Here is a 20332-nt window from a genome sequence, read left to right on the forward strand (position 1 = left end):
GACAAGTGATCATAACCTGTGAAGGAACAGCATATCTGCTAACGTCTGAAGATGGCAGCTCAACATGCAGAACAGAAGTCCTGAGCCTTAAGTCTACCCAAGAAGAGACAGATTCTAGAGTCATTCTCTACTGTGACTTTGCCAGAGACAACAACTACAGCAATGTTGTCGTTAAGAGTCCTGATACTGACATATTTTTCATCTTGTTACACTATGCTCTGGCAATGTCAGACTTAAATATTATGTTTCACACTGGCACAGGAAACAAGAAAAGGCTCATTGATGTGAGTGAAATGTCTCGTAGTTACTCTCAGCAACATTTGACAGAACTAATGGCACTTCACGCCTTCAGTGGTTGTGATACCACTAGTGCATTCAAGGGGTTAGGCAAAGTCAGGCCATTGAAAACCCTCTCTAGGATGCCAAAGTTTGGAGAAACTCTTGCCAGGCTGGGAGACACATGGGATGTACCGAGGGATCTCTTTGATCTCCTCAATGAGTTCACCTGTGCTCTGTTTAGTAGACCACGAGTACGAAGTGTTGATGAGTTGCGTTTCTTGCGAACGAGTGAGCTGTGCTCCAAAGATGACAAGCATCTAGCCCACTCAAGAAATGTGGACCTGGCTACACTCCCCCCATGTGGGAGGAGTTTAGAGCAACACATCAGCAGGGTTAACTACCAGGTTGGAATATGGAAGGTGGCCCATATTGCCAACCCTGACATCCCTGATGCTTGCAATGGACACGGTTGGACACTGGTTGACCAAAAGATTGAGCGTCTGTGGTATGAGGGATGTGTTCTCCCACAGCAATTGGCAGATATCATTGAATCTGTGAGTGGCAGGGATGAGGAAGATGAATCAGATGATGATAGCGTAACAGATGAACAGTACTTATCCGATGATGACAACTCTGAGTCAGACCAGGATTGAAAAACAGTTTGAGTGTCATGTTACACCTGACATATGCATGAAATATACATGTATTTTATTGATTGGTAAAACATATTACCCTAATAGTAGGTCATTATACCTACTATTTGTTCAGTGTTTCTTTGGGAAAGGGAAGCTATGTATGCTGTAGTTCTCTTACAGCATGTGTGTGTGTGTGTGTGTGTGTGTGTGTGTGTGTGTGTGTGTGTGTGTGTGTGTGTGTGTGTGTGTGTGTGTGTGTGTGTGTGCGCATGATGTATATAGGTCTTGTGTGTTAATGTGTGTTCTTGTGCATTTGTGTGTGTGTGCGCATTCAGTATATAGTTATTTTCAATGCTGTATGTAGTTCTTGTATATAATTATTGTGCGTTTGTGTGTCTGTGTGCATGCTTGCATGCTGTATATAGTTCTTTTCCATGCTGATTTTAGCTTTTGTATATAGGCCTAGTTATTTTGTGTGTCTGTGTGCATGCTGTATATAGTTATTTTCCATGCTGATTGTAGTTTTTGTAAATAGTTATTTTGTGTGTCTGTGTGCATGCTGTATATAGTTCTTTTGAATTTGTGTGTGTGTGCATGCTGTATATAGTTAATTTCAATGCTATATGTAGTTCTTGTATATAGTTATTGTGCGTTTGTGTGTCTGTGTGCATGCTGTATATAGTTCTTTTCCATGCTGTATGTAGTTATTGCATATAGTTATTGTGTGTGTCTGTGTGCATGCTGTATACAGTTCTTGTGAATTTGTGTGTGTGTGTGCATGCTGTATATAGTTATTTTCCATGCTGTATGTAGTTCTAGTATATAGTTATTGTGCGTTTGTGTGTCTGGGTGCATGCTTGCATGCTGTATATAGTTCTTTTCCATGCTGTTTGTAGTTTTTGTATATAGTTAGTGTGTGTCTGTGTGCATGGGAAATCCGGAAATTACAAAGGTAAACAACAGCACGACACACGTAGATGGTGCACGTGTCAGCAACGTCTTTGTTATTAAACATTGTGAAGTGCTGTTCCAATCCCATCTATACCTATCTGAGCTCATGTGGTCTCACACACTCACTCACTTAGCACCTGAGATCAATTAAGTCTGTGAGTCTTTAGTCCTTAGTCCTCAGGGCTCACTTTGGGATTGGCCCTTCGTGTGTGTGTGCATGCTGTATATAGGAAATGGGCTCATTAAATCAACATAAGGCCTTAACTATATTAATTTTAGTCACTTACCAGGAAGCAGTATAGGGTGCCCTTTGATCTAAGTCATCATATGTTAAGCTTGAGTGTGTAATGGGTCACCTAAAAGCAGTTCTGATTGACTAGGCCAATTTCGACTTGTTAAAATCGCTTAAAATCGTTTTTTAGGGTTTCCCTATTCACAGGCCTAAAACAGGTAGTGCAACCCAAAATTTTCAATGTTAACATTCAGATTCATATTCTACACATCCAGACCTTTCAGAAAAGTATGGTTTTGTTGGGAGGTGGGGGGGGTGCACGGTAGGCTTATGTAGCTCGCCGCCTATAATTTTGTTGGCAGACCGAACATTTTATATTACTGTACAGGAAACTTCAATGGTTATTTGTTTTATTTTTGTCCTTTTCTAAAGAGATTAAACCACAAACATCCCTGCAAGTGTACTGACCTGCTCAACAGAAAATCGCATACGAAAGTTTTGCAAAAATCACCCACAGTTTCCGCCCAGTTTCGAACTGGGGACCTTTCGCGTGTGAGGCGAACGTGATAACCACTACACTACAGAAATCTATTGATGAGGACATGTGCTTTTTAGAAGATGGCTCCTTCCCATAATCTGCTCTGCAAGCAGTGTGACAGTCTGTGAATTCCACAAACAACAGAACAGAGGTCATTCGGCATGGAAGTCTGCCTACAACTCCTTGGTACGATGGCCTTCACATGTCTCAAGAGTAAGGGTTTTGTAGCGAATTGCAGCATTTATATTTAAAATGCATCCACTTGTTTCCGCCCAGTTTAGAACTGAGGACCTTTCGCGTGTAAAGCAAACGTGATAACCACTACAGTACGGAAACTTGATTTGCACGTTAGTCCCACCTCTTCTATAATCTGCTCTGCAAGCAGTGTGACAGTCTGTAAATTCCACAAACAACAGAACAGAGGTCATTCTGCATGGCAGTCTGCCTACAGCTCCTTGGTACGATGGCCTTCACCTGTCTCAAAAGTAAGGGTTTTGTAGCATTATATTTAAAATGCATCCACTTGTTTCCGCCCAGTTTTGAACTGAGGACCTTTTGCGTGTAAAGCAAACGTGATAACCACTACACTACGGAAACTTGATTTGGACAGCACCCACCTAGTGTGATTCGTCATGGCAGTCTGCCTACAGCTCCTTGGTACGATGGCCTTCACCTGTCTCAAAAGCAAGGGTTTTGTAGCGAATTGGAGCATTACATTTAAAATGCCTCCACTTGTTTCCAACCAATTTTGAACTGAGGACCTTTCGCGTGTAAAGCAAACGAGATAACCACTACACTACGGAAACTTGGTTTGGACCTCATTCCCACCACTTCTAGTGTACGCTTGTTCAAAAGCGACTGAAACTAGACTGCCCAGTGTTTTTAACATGGCAAAAAGCTGCTAATTTTGTTGGCCGAACATTTTATATTACTGTACAGGAAACCTCAATGGTCATTTGTTTTATTTTTGTCCTTTTCTAAAGAGATTAAACAACAAACATCCCTGCAAGTGTACTGACCTGCTCAACAGAAAATCGCATACGAATTTTTTGCAAAAATCACCCACAGTTTCCGCCCAGTTTCAAACTGGGGACTTTTCGCGTGTGAGGCGAACGTGATAACCACTACACTACAAACACGTCTTCAGGTTGCAGACATAAATCTTTAGGTGCACGCTTATTAAAAAGCATATAAAGGAAATGAGCGCTGCACCCACCTAACGTGCCAAAGAGTTTAAATTTTCTGTCAGAATCCAACCACTGTTTCTAGTCGGTTTTGAACCGAGGACCTTTCGCGTGTTAGGCGAATGTGATGACCACTACACTACAGAAACCTATTGTTGAGAGGGATGTGCTTTTTAGAAGATGGCTCCTTCCCATTATCTGCCCTGCAAGCAGTGTGACAGTCTGTAAATTCCACAAACAACAGAACAAAGGTCATTCGGCACCCACCTAGTGTCATTCGGCATGGCAGTCTGCCTACAGCTCCTTGATACGATGGCCTTCACCTGTCTTAAAAGTAAGGGTTTTGTAGCGAATTGCAGCATTTGTATTTAACATGCCTCCACTTGTTTCCACCCAATTTTGTACTGAGGACCTTTCACGTGTAAAGCAAACGTGATAACCACTACACTACGGAAACTTGGTTTGGATCTCATTCCAACCTCTTCTAGCGTACGCTTGTTCAAAAGCGACTGAAACTATAGACTGCCCAGTGTTTTTAAGATGGCAAAAAGCTGCTAATTTTGTTGGCAGACCGAACATTTTATATTACTGTACAGGAAACCTCAATGGTCATTTGTTTTCTTTTTGTCCTTTTCTAAAGAGATTAAACCACAAACATCCCTGCAAGTATACTGACCTGCTCAACAGAAAATCGCATACGAAATTTTTGTAAAAACCACCCTTAGTTTCCGCCCAGTTTTGAACTGGGGACCTTTCGGGTGTGAGGCGAACGTGATAACCACTACACTATGGAAACAAGTCTTCAGGTTGCAGACATAAATCTTTAGGTGCACCCTTATTAAAAAGCATATAAAGGAAATGAGCGCTGCACCCACCTAGTGTGGCAAACAGTTAAAATATTCTGTCAGAATCCAACCACTGCTTCTGCTCGGTTTCGAACCGAGGACCTTTCGCGTGTTAGGCGAACGTGATGAACACTACACTACAGAAACCTATTGATGAGGTACATGTGCTTTTTAGAAGATGGCTCCTTCCCATAATCTACTCTGCAAGCAGTGTGACAGTCTGTGAATTCCACAAACAACAGAACAGAGGTCATTCGGCATGGCAGTCTGCCTACAGCTCCTGGGTACGATGGCGTTCACCTGTCTTAAATGTAAGGGTTTTGTATCGAATTGCAGGATTTATATTTAACATGCCTCCACTTGTTTCCGCCCAGTTTTGAACTGAAGACCTTTCGTGTGTAAAGCGAACGTGATATCATGGCATGTGCTTTTTAGAAGATGGCTCCATCCCATAATCTGCTCTGCAAGCAGTGTGACAGTCTGTGAATTCCACAAACAACAGAACAGAGGTCATTCGGCATGGCAGTCTGCCTACAGCTCCTTGGTACGATGGCCTTCACCTCTCTCAAAAGCAAGGGTTTTGTAGCGAATTGGAGCATTACATTTAAAATGCCTCCACTTGTTTCCGCCAAGTTTTGAACTGAGGACCTTTCGCGTGTAAAGCAAACGTGATAACCACTACACTACGGAAACTTGATTTAGACGTCAGTCCCACCACTTCTAGGGTACGCTTGTTCAAAAGCGACTGAAACTATAGACTGCCCGGTGTTTTTAACTTGGCAAAAAGCTGCTAATTTTGTTGGCAGACCGAACATTTTATATTACTTCACAGGAAACCTCAATGGTCATTTGTTTTATTTTTGTCCTTTTTTAAAGAGATTAAACTACAAACATCCCTGCAAGTGTACTGACCTGCTCAACAGAAAATCGCATACGAAATTTTTGCAAAAAACACCCACAGTTTCCACCGGGGACCTTTCGCGTGTGAGGCAAACGTGATAACCACTACACTATGGAAACAAGTCTTCAGGTTGCAGACATAAATCTTTAGGTGCACCCTTATTAAAAAGCATATAAAGGAAATGAGCGCTGCACCCACCTAGTGTGGCAAACAGTTAAAATTTTCTGTCAGAATCCAACCACTGTTTCTGCTCGGTTTCGAACCGAGGACCTTTCGCGTGTTAGGCGAACGTGATGAACACTACACTACAGAAACCTATTGATGAGGTGCATGTGATTTTTAGAAGATGGCTCCTTCCCATAATCTGCCCTGCAAGCAGTGTGACAGTCTGCCCAGTGTTTTTAACATGGCAAAAAGCTGCTAATTTTGTTGGCCGAACATTTTATATTACTGTACAGGAAACCTCAATGGTCATTTGTTTTATTTTTGTCCTTTTCTAAAGAGATTAAACAACAAACATCCAAGTCTTCAGGTTGCAGACATAAATCTTTAGGTGCACCCTTATTAAAAAGCATATAAAGGAAATGAGCGCTGCACCCACCTAGTGTGGCATAAAGTTAAAATTTTCTGTCAGAATCCAACCACTGTTTCTGCTCTGCAAGCAGTGTGACAGTCTGCCCAGTGTTTTTAACATGGCAAAAAGCTGCTAATTTTGTTAGGCGAATGTGATGACCACTACACTACAGAAACCTATTGTTGAGAGGGATGTGCTTTTTAGAAGATGGCTCCTTCCCATTATCTGCCCTGCAAGCAGTGTGACAGTCTGTAAATTCCACAAACAACAGAACAAAGGTCATTCGGCACCCACCTAGTGTCATTCGGCATGGCAGTCTGCCTACAGCTCCTTGATACGATGGCCTTCACCTGTCTTAAAAGTAAGGTTTTTGTAGCAAATTGCAGCATTTGTATTTAACATGCCTCCACTTGTTTCCACCCAATTTTGTACTGAGGACCTTTCACGTGTAAAGCAAACGTGATTACCACTACACTACGGAAACTTGGTTTGGATCTCATTCCAACCTCTTCTAGCGTACGCTTGTTCAAAAGCGACTGAAACTATAGACTGCCCAGTGTTTTTAAGATGGCAAAAAGCTGCTAATTTTGTTGGCAGACCGAACATTTTATATTACTGTACAGGAAACCTCAATGGTCATTTGTTTTCTTTTTGTCCTTTTCTAAAGAGATTAAACCACAAACATCCCTGCAAGTGTACTGACCTGCTCAACAGAAAATCGCATACGAAATTTTTGCAAAAACCACCCTTAGTTTCCGCCCAGTTTCGAACTGGGGACCTTTCGCGTGTGAGGCGAACGTGATAAGCACTACACTACGGAAACACGTCTTCATGTTGCAGACATAAATCTTTAGGTGCACGCTTATTAAAAAGCATATAAAGGAAATGAGCGCTGCTACCACCTAGCGTGGCAAACAGTTTAAATATTCTGTCAGAATCCAACCACTGTTTCTGCTCGGTTTCGAACAGAGGACCTTTCTCGTGTTAGGCAAACATGATGAACACTACACTACAGAAACCTATTGATGAGGCACATGTGCTTTTTAGAAGATGGGTCCTTCCCATAATCTACTCTGCAAGCAGTGTGACAGTCTGTGAATTCCACAAACAACAGAACAGAGGTCATTCGGCATGGCAGTCTGCCAACAGCTCCTGGGTACGATGGCCTTCACCTGTCTTAAAAGTAAGGGTTTTGTATCGAATTGCAGCATTTATATTTAACATGCCTCCACTTGTTTCCGCCCAGTTTTGAACTGAAGACCTTTGCGTGTAAAGCGAACGTGATATCATGGCATGTGCTTTTTAGAAGATGGCTCCTTCCCATAATCTGCTCTGCAAGCAGTGTGACAGTCTGTGAATTCCACAAACAACAGAACAGAGGTCATTCGGCATGGCAGTCTGCCTACAGCTCCTTGGTACGATGGCCTTCACCTGTCTCAAAAGTAAGGGTTTTGTAGCGAATTGCAGCATTTATATTTAAAATGCATCCACTTGTTTCCACCCAGTTTTGAACTGAGGACCTTTCACGTGTAAAGCAAACGTGGTAACCACTACACTTCAGAAACTTGATTTGGACGTCAGTCCCACCGCTTTTAGGGTACGCTTTTTCAAAAGCGACTGAAACTATAGACTGCCCAGTGTTTTTAACATGGCAAAAAGCTGCTAATTTTGTTGGCAGACCGAACATTTTATATTACTGTACAGGAAACCTCAATGGTCATTTGTTTTATTTTTGTCCTTTTCTAAGAGATTAAACCACAAACATCCCTGCAAGTGTACTGACCTGCTCAACAGAAAATCGCATACGAATTTTTTGCAAAAATCACCCACAGTTTCCGCCCAGTTTCGAACTGGGGACTTATCGCGTGTGAGGCAAACGTGATAACCACTACACTACAAACACGTCTTCAGGTTGCAGACATTAATCTTTAGGTGCACGCTTATTAAAAAGCATATAAAGGAAATGAGCGCTGCACACACCTAGCGTGGAAAAGAGTTAAAGTTTTCTGTCAGAATCCAACCACTGTTTCTGCTCGGTTTCGAACCGAGGACCTTTCGCGTGTTAGGCGAATGTGATGACCACTACACTACAGAAACCTATTGATGAGGTGCATGTGCTTTTTAGAAGATGGCTCCTTCCCATAATCTGCTCTGCAAGCAGTGTGACAGTCTGTGAATTCCACAAACAACAGAACAGAGGTCATTCGGCACCCACCTAGTGTCATTCGGCATGGCAGTCTGCCTACAGCTCCTTGGTACGATGGCCTTCACCTGTCTCAAAAGTAAGGGTTTTGTAGCGAATTGCAGCATTTATATTTAAAACGCATCCACTTGTTTCCGCCCAGTTTTGAACTGAGGACCTTTCGCGTGTAAAGCAAACGTGATAACCACTTAACTTCCGAAACTTGATTTGGACGTCAGTCCCACCGCTTCTGGGGTACGCTTGTTCAAAAGCGACTGAAACTATAGACTGCCCAGTGTTTTAAAAATGGCAAAAAGCTGCTAATTTTGTTTGCAGACCAAACATTTTTTATTACTGTACAGGAAACCTCAACGGTCATTTGTTTTATTTTTGTCCTTTTCTAAAGAGATTAAACCACAAACATCCCTTCAAGTGTACTGACCTGCTCAACAGAAAATCGCATACGAAATTTTTGCAAAAACCACCCACTGTTTCCACCCAGTTTCGAACTTGGGACCTTTTCGCGTGTGAGGCGAACGTGATAACCTCTGCACTACGGAAACACGTCTTCAGGTGGCAGACATAAATCTTTAGGTGCACGCTTGTTAACCCTCTGGGGTCCAAAGTGTTTTTGGGGTTCTGGAGGTGTTCTGACATGCTCTAACATTTGAGCTTTTTTCAGTTATTTATAAACATGTTAATGGCAAAGGTGTAAATTCACTCTATATAGCACAAACAGGGCTACCATAATATGTTAGCAAGATGTATGTACATGTTTGTATTTTTGAGAGAATATTGTTTATGCATGGTTATTGAAAAAACTAAAACTTAAAGTCTCTGAAATAAGGCCACAAAACACATACTAAATATGTGTCCACAAGACTTTTGACTAATTGATGTTCTCGCCTAGGATTTTTGCTTCAAAATGATCTGAAAATCATCCTTCCAAATCATTCACATAAAACAATACATTGATTTAAATTTAGTAAAACACTTTTTGTTTGGAAAGGCAATATGCGAAATGGGCGTGACTCATGTATAATGGTCTGATTCACACCTGTGAAGACAAAAGACCTGCTTAATGAGCCGCATAATGAGCTTTCCACAGGTGTGTCACTGAGCCACAAGAAAGAATATAAGGACACAAGAAAAGAAATGTGTATATATACTACAAAATTGGTTCACAGTTGGAAACATCTATAAAAAATAGTATTTTTCCACTTGTATTTTTGCTTGCAAATTGTATAATATCCAAGGTGAACATTTCTAGTAATTGTGTAGTTAATTCTCATACTGTATTTTCAGAAAGTTTTGAATATGTATCCTCTCCCCAAATTTGTCACTAATAAAACACAATACAAATAATTTGAAGAGAAGGCTTATATTGACCTTTTAAGATTTTGTTTACATCTACCTTGTAAATATATTATTTGCTATTTTATTAAAAAGGTTACAATTACAGCAACAATTAAAATAACAATATTTCAAGTGTAATATTTCTTTGTAAAAACTAAAGTGTACATTTTATCATACATATTTCAAATTTAAGGATTCATTAGTTTGAATAAAGCCTACATTGGAACAAACACTATAATAGCATCCTAGTTGATGACTTTATTTTTGACAAAACAAACATAGCCTAATATATTTAACATTTGAGCAGAAATTGGTGAACAAAAGCTTATTCAATGTGGCAGTAGTCTATAGTTTAGGCTACAGTAAACAGTTAATAATCTATTTAAAACTAGTCAACAAAATGTTGTCTTTCATATTTCTTCTGTAACATAGGCATATTGTTTGTTGTTTTTATGATAGCCTATATTAGGGCATATAAATATTAATTTGCAGTTTAATACGTTGCTAATACAAAGACATTTTAACGTTATTTCAACCTATTTCAGTCGATTTTCACTCATCTCAGTATAGCAATAGGGTTTGGTAAAAACTGTTCAGTTCATTCATTCACACACGCGATTCATATTTAAACAGTCTTTTTGCAGTTTACATACACTATGATATCGCGATTAGAACAATAATAAAAAAACTTACTTCTCAGATGGATATTTCATATTTCTTTGTAAAAACTAAATTATACATTTTATCATACATATTTCATAGTTAAGGATTCATTAGTTTGAATAAAGCCTACATTGGAACAAACACTATAATAGCATCCTACTTGATGACTTTATTTTTGACAAAACAAACATAGCGTAATATATAACATTTGAGCAGAAATTGGTGAACAAAAGCTTATTCAATGTGGCAGTAGCATATTTTACATTAAACAGTTAATAATCTATCCAAAACTAGTCAACAAAATGTTGTCTTTCATATTTCGTCTGTAACATAGGCATATCGTTTGTTGTTTTTATGAGCCTATATTAGGGCATAAATTTTAATTTGCAGTTTAATACGTTGCTAATACAAAGACATTTTAACGTTATTTCAACATATTTCAGTCGATTTTCACTCATCTAAGTATAGCAATAGGGTTTGGTAAAAACTGTTCAGTTCATTCATTCACACACAGACGCGATTAATATTTAAACAGTCTTTTTGCGGTTTACATACACTATGATATCGCGATTAGAACAATAATAATAAAGAACTTACTTATCAGATGGATCCGTTGCTCCTCGGAATGAAAAAAAAACAGCACATGTTCTGAGGTAAATGTCCCAGGATTACTCCTCACACAGCCTCGCAAGAAGAAATAGTAGGCTACATTAATCTGATGATTACATTTGTTGTGTTATCGCGTTTATGAGGGGCGTTGACACTTTGCATGTGTTGCTTCAGATCATTTGCGTTTGAATACCGCGCGCTCTCCGTGGGCGTGTCAGATTAGCAGAATAATGAGCTAAGAGAACGATAATGAGATCGGCTGACACCTCTCTCTTTTTTAATAGATTACATAAACAGAGAATATTTATTTTAGTTTTGAATTAGATATTTTAAAAGTACAAACTTAAATGATTATAAAGATATATTGCTCGTGCTTGTGTGAATAGTATTCGCTGAGCTTTGTTTAAGTTTAGAGACGTGCACCAGAAAAAAATTTAACGGAGACAGAGAGGCAGAAAGCACACCCTGTTTATTTTCTTCATTTTACAAAAGCACACGGTTTTGATGTTAATGTGAGTGTACACAAAAAAAGAAGACCCTCTATAGTTTATAATCATGTATTGATTTTATTTATATGACGTAAAATGACGGAGTATTTTAAGTCTATGTTGCTGCTATGTGGAAAAAAAACGACCCAAGAGAGTTAAAAAGCGTATAAAGGAAATGAGCGCTACACTCACCTAGCGTGGCAAACAGGATACATTTTCTGTCAGACCCCAACCACTGTTTCTGCTCGATTTCAAACCGAGGACCTTTCGCGAGTTAGGCGAATGTGATGAGCACTACACTACAGAAACCTATTGATGAGATGGATGTGCTTTTTAGAAGATGGCTCCTTCCCATAATCTGCCCTGCAAGCAGTGTGAGTAGTTATAACCATTCGGCTTATGTCAAAATGATTTATGACCCTATGATTGACAGGTGGGCAGGGCTAACCTTTGACCTTCCGGAGGGTGTTCCGGAGGTCCTTTGATGTAGGGATTAACCTTTGACCTTCCGGAGGGGTTGTTCCGGAGGTCGCTTAATTTAGGGATTAACCTTTGACCTATCGATCGATCAAGTTGACAGTTGTCTTTACCCTATTGACCTTTGTATGATATGTGAAGTGGCCAGTTGTCTTTGCCAGTTGTCTTTGCCCCATTGATTTTGACCTATTGACCCCGGGGGGAAATAACTTCTTGGTGTGGGAAATCCCCTCCGTGTCGGGGTGAGAAAATAATTTTTCTAATGTCGCATATAGATTAGAATAGATTAGAATTACAAAAGTAAAATCATCTTACCGTTTCACTATGGTGAAGAATTGGATTAAAGTTGACAGTCTCCGCACTGTGTGTGTGTGCGTCTGTCTGTGAGTGTGTGCGTGTCATCCGATATCCTGGCATTCCTGAGCACGCTATATAAATAGGGACTGTGTGTTGTAGCCAGACCAGAAAGAGAACCATGAGCTACATGAGCATGGATGGTTCATCCTCCCCTAAAACCCCAGAGATGGCGCTGACCAGCAAGATGATGGAAAGTCTGACTATGGCACCGAGAAAGGCCATTGGACACGTCCGTTTGACAAACTTTCTCCATGAAACTTCGGAATGGACTCAAGCTGAATATATGATGTGTAGTAACCGTGTATTCGGGTACAAATTTCATAAACCCTCACGAATTGTTATACTCTACACCGCCGACGGCGTGGGTGAGTTTCAGCCTGGGGAAGATCCGTGTGTTGTATTTCCTGAAAAAGACTGGACTCTATTTTACACGTTTGTCTGGAAGGATCTGCACGACATCGGCGAAGAGCCTTTGTACACTGCCGAGTGGGACGGTGTAAGCCCAAACACCCGGTACCGTGTGGTAGGTGACCATACTAAAAAGAAGCCGAATGATTCTGTCTACATATTCTGCTGTAAAGACAAGACAAAGCTAGACAGCACTCGATCAGGAGTTATCCGGCCTAACGAGCATCACGATCTGTACGAAATGCAATTTGTGTTCAATTGGTGCGATCTGAATCTCCTGACTAGTGTTTTTTCAGCCATCAACAAAATGTTCAAATGGTGTGACCTGCACGACGGATACAACAAAATCAAAGTGCTGCTGTTCCACCCCGAGAGATGCGCGCGCAGCAGTTCGTTTACTAAGCCATCCACGCCCATTCACTACAGTCATCCTAAAGCTCGACTGTCAGACCCTCCCAAGCGTCTTTATAAACCGTGGTTAAAATTCTAGAACGTTCCGCCCTCTTCTACAACCTCATAAATTCCAGCGACCAGACCCTCCCGAGCAAACACATATAAACCATGGCTGAAGACGGAGGTCCAGAACCCACACACGTGTGCAGCTGCGGTATCTCTTTCGGCAACATTCTCGACCCTGACGATAGCGTGACCGACCATATTCTGACCGACGACGCCGGACCATCGGGTCTCCACAAAGACTGGCCCCCGGCCAAAACTACCAGACGTCGCATAGCCTTGGCACCGTGCTTTGAAAACGACTGGGCTCAGACTAAAACTACCAAACGTCGCTTAGACTGGGATTTGGAGATCGAGTGCGACTGCGCTTGCACTAAACCTTCACCACCATCCAACAAAAAGCTTGGATCTCACAACCTGACTTACGAGTCCGACGGACGCAACGACCCCGATGCTAAACCCAATTTAGATGCTACAGACGGATGTTTCAGCGACGTTGGATTCAAAATCATAAAAGCAGCGGTCGTGGTGCTGTTGCAACATCTCATTGGTGATAAGCTCAAGGAGGAATGTGAGGGGTGTGCGATTGATCATCCTAGCCAGCTGCAGCATTCCTGCCTGTTTGACCCTCCCAACTACTTCTTCGACACACACTTTGATGAACTGTCAGGCAAGCTGTTTAAACCCAATTTTCATACCATCATTACTATTATCCTCAACCGGTGTGGGTTAAAATCTCGACCCCACCGTATTCAAGGAACAGTCGGGGGTATTCTGCATGAATTAAAAGACGAACCATTCATCACAGCCAAGCTAGAAGAAATCAGGGGGAGACTTCTGGACAAACCCTGCAAGGAGATCATCTACGACGTCGTTGATCTCTGGGAAGGTCTCTCCATCGTGAATGGGGAGTGACCAAACCTCCTCCGACATGGGCGTTGTGGGGAGTATAACACACTTTATAGCATCCATGTTTAAAGATCATTACAAAGACCAGATCATCGGTCTTATGAACAAGATTATTGAGGACGCATCCGATTCCCCGTTTGAAATTTTACGTGATGATGACGACAGTACACGTGAGACCAATCTCAAGAAAATGATGATAAATGTAAGAGGTCTGGGTCGTAACAATACATGGTGCTCTATGATCTCCGCATGTCTTGACGATGACGAACAAGTATTCTATGTGATAAAACAGGTTCTCGATTGGCTGTACGGTTCACAGTCTGACATCGGTGTCTATGATACGTTATCCATGTTCACGTTTGTAGTTGATGTATGTATCCATTTGGTCAAAAAGTCAAAGGGGTTAGACACTGATGATGAGGAGATGGTCGAACGTCGTCAATTGATTAACAACGTCGACCAAATTATTGAACTGTTTACCGATTATGTCCTAAACAGAAACATGTTTGTGTTCCGCGACTTTTTATTCTGGCTAGATTGTGATTAGACCGTTGTATTATATCCGTTTTACTTAGACTGTAACGTCATTATATCCATTTTTTTACTATGTTGTATTATATTCATTTTAACCTTGAGTGTGCATGTAGCATGATTATATCCATTTTTACTTAATGTTTGTTGTATTATATTCATTTTTTTTACCTAGCGTGTACAGACATGTCATTATAACCATTTTTACTTAGCCTGTATATTCTGTAACGTCATTATATCCATATTTTTTTAATAAAAGATTGATTCAAATCATCCGTACCTCTCATTCTTTCACAGCGGGTGAAACATCATCATCATCATGTCCGAGCTCATGAAAAAGGCTTATTATACACCGTCCAACCCAGGTTCTTTAGGGGGTAAAAAACGATTAAAAGATGCCGTCTTAAAAGATAGCGGAGTCCGCCTAAGCGATAAACAGGTTTCAGAATGGCTGGCTGGTGAGGATGCTTACACATTACACAAAACAGCGCCGATAAAATACAAACGAAATAGGGTGGTTGTATACGGAATCGATACTCAGTTCCAGGCTGATCTGGTCGACATGACCGCTTATGCCAAGGATAATGACGGTCATAAATATCTGCTGACCTGCGTGGACGTTTTCACCAAACACGCGTGGACCAGGGTGTTGAAGAATAAGAGCGGGGTTGAGGTTACCAAAGCGTTCGAGTCTATACTCGAAGAGGGGCGTGTCCCACAGAAATTGCAGACGGATCAGGGGAAGGAATTTTTTAACAAACATTTTCAAAATCTCATGAAAAAGCATGACATTAATCATTTCGCTACCGCTACCGATTTGAAAGCCAGCGTCGTTGAACGATTTAATAGAACGTTAAAAAGTCGCATGTGGAGATTTTTAACGGCTACCAATTCACGACGATACATAGATGTTTTACAGGACATTATTCAAGGGTACAATACCAGTTATCATCGCAGTATCAGAATGAGACCCGTGGACGTCAGCAGAGTCAATGAGGGTCAAGTGTTTCAAAACTTGTATGGGGATGTAAAGAAGAATAAGACCGAGAAACCCGTATTAAAGTTCAAAGTCGGCGACGTCGTCAGGATTTCTAAAGTGAGAGGTCCGTTTGCCAAAGGTTATGAGCAGAACTACACAGAAGTGTTTTTCACTGTATCCTCATGTATCCCGCGCCAACCCCCGGTCTACAGACTCAGCGATTATGACGGCGAAGTCCTTGAAGGGGTTTTTTATGAAAAAGAGCTGCAAAAAATAATTGTGAGTAAAAACAAATCTTTTAAGGTCTTCTCAAATGTATTGATGCGTTCCCACGACAATGATGCTAAAGCTCAAGGCGGATCTGGTCTGATGGTCATGGCACGTAAGAGAACGTCCAAACCTCCCGGTGTGAGAAGGCGTGGTCAATCGGGGGTGAAAAGGAAGAAAACAACACATGTATCAAACAAACGCTCACTCGTACGTAGAAAGCGTAAGAAGACTGTTAGGCGAAACGCGTCGGTCAAGAGAGGGGTAAAAACCATATTCTAACATGGCGTTACTGCATCGTATGTCGGGAGAGTGCATCAAGTCCGAGCTGGACTTATTTACGGTACCTCTGACACAGACCATCATCGAGAAAAACAGCTATTTAGAAGTAGCTCCGTTATCGGCCCTTTCGCCCTCTGCCCCGATAGAGTTTTTTATCGCGGGAAACGGGGATGATTATATGGATCTCAATAACACCATGCTCTATCTACGGGTGAAAATCACGCAGCCTGACGGAGACGATATCCCGCATCCGGCTAGGGTTGGACTCATTAACTACCCGGGCGCTACAATATTTTCGCAAGTCGACATAACCCTGGGTGATCGCCTGATATCTCAAAGCTCAAGCACCTATCCTTATCGCTGTATCATAGAGAGTCTGCTCAACTACGGTAAGGATACGTTGGAATCTCTGTTCTCCACATCGTTGTTTCACAAAGATTCGGCGGGTCAGATGGATGTGCATGACCCCCCTGGCAATAACGCGGGACTGACAAAGAGGGCGACCTATACCAGCCGGAGCAGGGAGGTGGAACTGTTTACCCCCATACACGCCGATATATTCTTCCAGGAGAAACTTTTACTGAATGGGGTGGATGTTAAGTTGCGATTTATTCGAGCAAAAGATGAATTCTGCCTGATGAGGGGCGACGACATTGCTTACAAATTAAATATAACGGCGGCATCCCTATTTGTCAAGAAAGTGTCTGTATCACCCCCGGTGAGACTGGCTCACGCACAGGCGTTACTGTCAACAACGGCCAAGTACGCCGTCGACAGGGTCTGTCTAAAAACGTTCTCAATCCCTACTGGGTCTCGTGTTCTGAATCAAGAAAATCTGTTTTTAGGAACATTGCCAAAGTCTATCATCATCGCCATGGTCGACAACGATGCATTCACCGGATCCTACACAAAAAATCCATTTGCGTTCAAACATTACAATCTGGAGTTCTTAGCCGTCTACGTCGATTCTCAGCAATTCCCCGCTAAACCTCTACAACCTAATTTCGAAGCCGGTGTGGCGGCGCGTGAATTTGATCAGCTTTCGATGGCGACCGGTAGACACCTTAAAGACCGCGCACTCTGTATCGACAGTAACGATTTCATAAACGGATACACGCTTTATGCGTTTAACCTCACCCCGGATGAAGAGTGTGGCCAGCACATTTCGCTCATCAAGTCCGGAAATATCAGAGTCGAAGCTCGTTTCAGACAACCGCTGCCAAATACCGTTAACTTAATCATTTACGCCGTTTTTGATTCTCTCATTGAAGTGTCTAACCGCAGACAGGTGCTGATCGATTACTATTGAGAGATGAACCCGCTTCAACTCACAGCTATCGTGGATAAAATGACGTGCAGAACACATTTTCTTGGGGTTCTACCGAGCGATCAACTACCCAAAAAACCTGTGAGGACCTTACCTGCGATGGGGATCATTAACACCGACCCCGCTCGGCTACCCGGTGAGCATTGGATAGCCGTTTATTTACCCGAAGAGGGGCCCGCTTGTTTTTTCGACAGCTTTGGCAATCCACCCAACAGCACCCGCTTCCCAACCAGCATCGATCACTTTCTAGCGACCAACCACCCCCAAGTATTATATTCCGACAGACAAGTCCAGGATTATTCATCCAATACCTGTGGGGAGCACTGTTTGTTTTTTCTATATCATTTAACTAAAGGTTGTGACTATGACCGTGTGTTGAAACTATACACCGACGATTATATTAAAAATGATAAAATGGTATCCCTATTTGTGAAGAGATTAAGACCGCATGTGTGTAATGATAAAATGTCATCCTGTGTGCAAACGTGTTTGATCTATAAATAAAAAATCTTAAAACATTTTATTTTTTATCGTCTTTATTTAATCGTAAGATACATTCGTTAAAATTCCAACCATTGCCTCCGATCACCGGTCGATATTTTAAACACAGAGTCTTTCGGAGTCCTGTAGCATGAATATTTCCGTGCCTTTTTATAAGGTCTAACATCGGGTGTGGTGGCGGGGGTGGCGGGTTTACTCTTTAGAGACTTAATCACGCTCCTGACCTGTTGATTCGGCACTGTAGAAAAAGGAATGTTTAACTCGCCAAAAGCCTGTAGAAACTCCGTCCATCCCAGAGGTCTCCGGTCATCCCGAACCTTTTGGGGGGCCGTCACATTTTTTAACAAATCAACCATGTGTGAACCTGGTACGACTTTACCCTTGAACACAAACTCCCCCGATTCGTTCCACCCGCTTAGTCCTTTAGCTTTAGACATCTTGTTTAATATGTATCTACTGTTTTTCACGCTTCTCGAAGGGACATTCTTCAGCACTTCGTCCTCCACAGCCCCCTCAGCAACACCGTCTTCAACATTAGCAGTGCGGGGAGCGGCTGGCGTTTGCGCATCTTTAGGCTCAGGGTCACTATGGGGTAACGAGAGGGTTAAAACCCCGCTCTCACGATCCCCTTGTCTAACGATGGTCAAAAACCTGCTTAGGGTATTGGTGTAAAGTTTGGCTTTTTCGTACGGATTCAAATCGGTGCGATGTAAAATATTTCTTATGGCACCGTCCAAATCGTTTTCCACAGTCTGTTGAATGTTCTCGCGTACATTCTCAGTTTTCATCTTATCCAGCTGATGCTGCGGGACTAAATACATCTTCTCAGCGTACTCCATCCTATCGATTGGCTATCAAGCTTGTCAGGAACGGGACGGCGACGCTTAATAAAGGTAAAAGGAAGCCGCCCTTTTGGTTGATGACTCGTTTCTTGGCCGCTATGCCAATTTTTTTATCGGCCACAAATTTGATTTCCGCTTTTCTCTTTTTCAGTTTTTGGTACTGCTGGCGATTGACCGGGATCGTGCCGTAGAGGATGTTTAGCGCCAATTCGCACAGCGATAAAATGAATTCGTCGGACACCGATTGTAAAATAACACGTCGTTGTTTAGGAGACGCTTTATGTAGCAGTTTTAACACCGGCAGATGTTTACAAAGTCTTGCGGACATGACGATTTATCACGTTCTTCTTTTTTTCGGGATATAAACCACTTGACGGTCGGACAGCAATCCTGTTCTGAGACGGTACTGCTCCGGAGTTTTAGCTTTATAGTCTATCAATAGGTATCCGAAAGATCGGTTGACCGCGTCGTGATAACATTCCATAAAGTATTTTGTGTTTCCCGGGTACATTTGTCGTCCTAGCATCGCTACCTGATTGACGTCCCTGGGGTTTTTAAACAAAATCATGTAATTGGCGTTTAAGCTGATGGTTCGACTGGACTTACCCTGTGCAAATAAATTTTGCACTATATAGATGCTGCTGAGATTCCGATGGTGACAATATTGCGTAAATACGCGCTGGAGTTCCAGGTTGGCGCTAGCTTGCTGCATCAAATCATCCACGATGAGAAGATTTGTTTTATGAGTAAATCATCGTCATTCAGACTCTCGGGTATTCCATGCACAAATTTAATGTCGTACAATTTCAGTACATCGTCGTACAAAGGCTGCCAGCAATCATACAACCATACAATGTTTTCAATTTTCTTGGAGATTATAGTCAAACCCTTTTCCAACAAAAGTTTTACAAAATAAGACTTTCCAGAATTGGACGGCCCACTTATAACACAACTAAATGGATGTTGAAGTCTGAAATCAAAATCGGAAACAACCTGAGACCCTCTGTGCATCACCTGATCAGTAGCCATAAGGAAGAGTGGTGAAATCGGGCAAAAGTCTGCGTTTATTATACACCACCTTGAACTTTTTAACGACTGATTTGTTGTGCAATGTGAGAGTCTTTTTATTCCTCACAATATTTTCGGTGTGAGCCAGGATGTGTTTGGCGCTATCCTGCGACGTCACATAACCGTCAACCAGACCAATCAGGGACTCCAGACAGATGGCTCGGGAGTTTTTTGCATTCAATGTTATACCCTTAGCTTTCATGCACGTCTTACCTTTGGCCGTCTTGTACCCATAAGATTTAGGCCCGCTCGTGCAAAAACACGTTATGAAGTCGCCGTCGTCTAGCTCGCTCGTCAGCTCCCCCAAATGATCCCCTAGAGGCGGTTCCCAGTCCCCCTCCCTAGACACAAAGACGACGGAGTCCGTATCTGAGTAAAGAAGCCGGTCGCCGAGTCTGTCCATCAATTCGTACAATTCCAGTCGTGCATGAGCCGTTGTAAACGCTCCTAGAAACACGTTAACGTCGTGCGCCTTACAAACATCGTCTTTG

At 42.0% G+C, this 20332-nt stretch overlaps 1 protein-coding gene and 5 non-coding genes across 6 annotated transcripts; 1 reads left to right on the forward strand and 5 right to left on the reverse strand.

Moving 5' to 3' along the window:
- Positions 1 to 2612: 2612 nt before the first annotated feature.
- Positions 2613 to 2685, reverse strand: trnav-cac (transfer RNA valine (anticodon CAC)). Its single transcript has one exon. It is a non-coding gene; the product is annotated as a tRNA-Val (tRNA).
- A 474-nt stretch (positions 2686 to 3159) lies between these two features.
- Positions 3160 to 3232, reverse strand: trnav-uac (transfer RNA valine (anticodon UAC)). Its single transcript has one exon. It is a non-coding gene; the product is annotated as a tRNA-Val (tRNA).
- Positions 3233 to 5807: 2575 nt separating this feature from the next.
- trnav-aac (transfer RNA valine (anticodon AAC)) lies at positions 5808 to 5880 on the reverse strand. The gene has a single exon. It is a non-coding gene; the product is annotated as a tRNA-Val (tRNA).
- Positions 5881 to 6889: 1009 nt separating this feature from the next.
- trnav-cac (transfer RNA valine (anticodon CAC)) lies at positions 6890 to 6962 on the reverse strand. The gene has a single exon. It is a non-coding gene; the product is annotated as a tRNA-Val (tRNA).
- Positions 6963 to 8163: 1201 nt separating this feature from the next.
- Positions 8164 to 8236, reverse strand: trnav-aac (transfer RNA valine (anticodon AAC)). Its single transcript has one exon. It is a non-coding gene; the product is annotated as a tRNA-Val (tRNA).
- A 7868-nt stretch (positions 8237 to 16104) lies between these two features.
- LOC143747608 (uncharacterized protein F54H12.2-like) lies at positions 16105 to 17412 on the forward strand. The gene has a single exon (XM_077240431.1). It carries the CDS (start codon positions 16105 to 16107, stop codon positions 17410 to 17412), a length of 1308 nt encoding a protein of 435 aa, XP_077096546.1.
- Positions 17413 to 20332: the final 2920 nt, after the last annotated feature.

Source organism: Siphateles boraxobius, unplaced genomic scaffold (genome assembly GCF_051911475.1).
Source record: "Siphateles boraxobius isolate OS27281-9 unplaced genomic scaffold, OSU_SipBor_1 23, whole genome shotgun sequence".
NCBI classification, from domain to species: domain Eukaryota; kingdom Metazoa; phylum Chordata; class Actinopteri; order Cypriniformes; family Leuciscidae; genus Siphateles; species Siphateles boraxobius.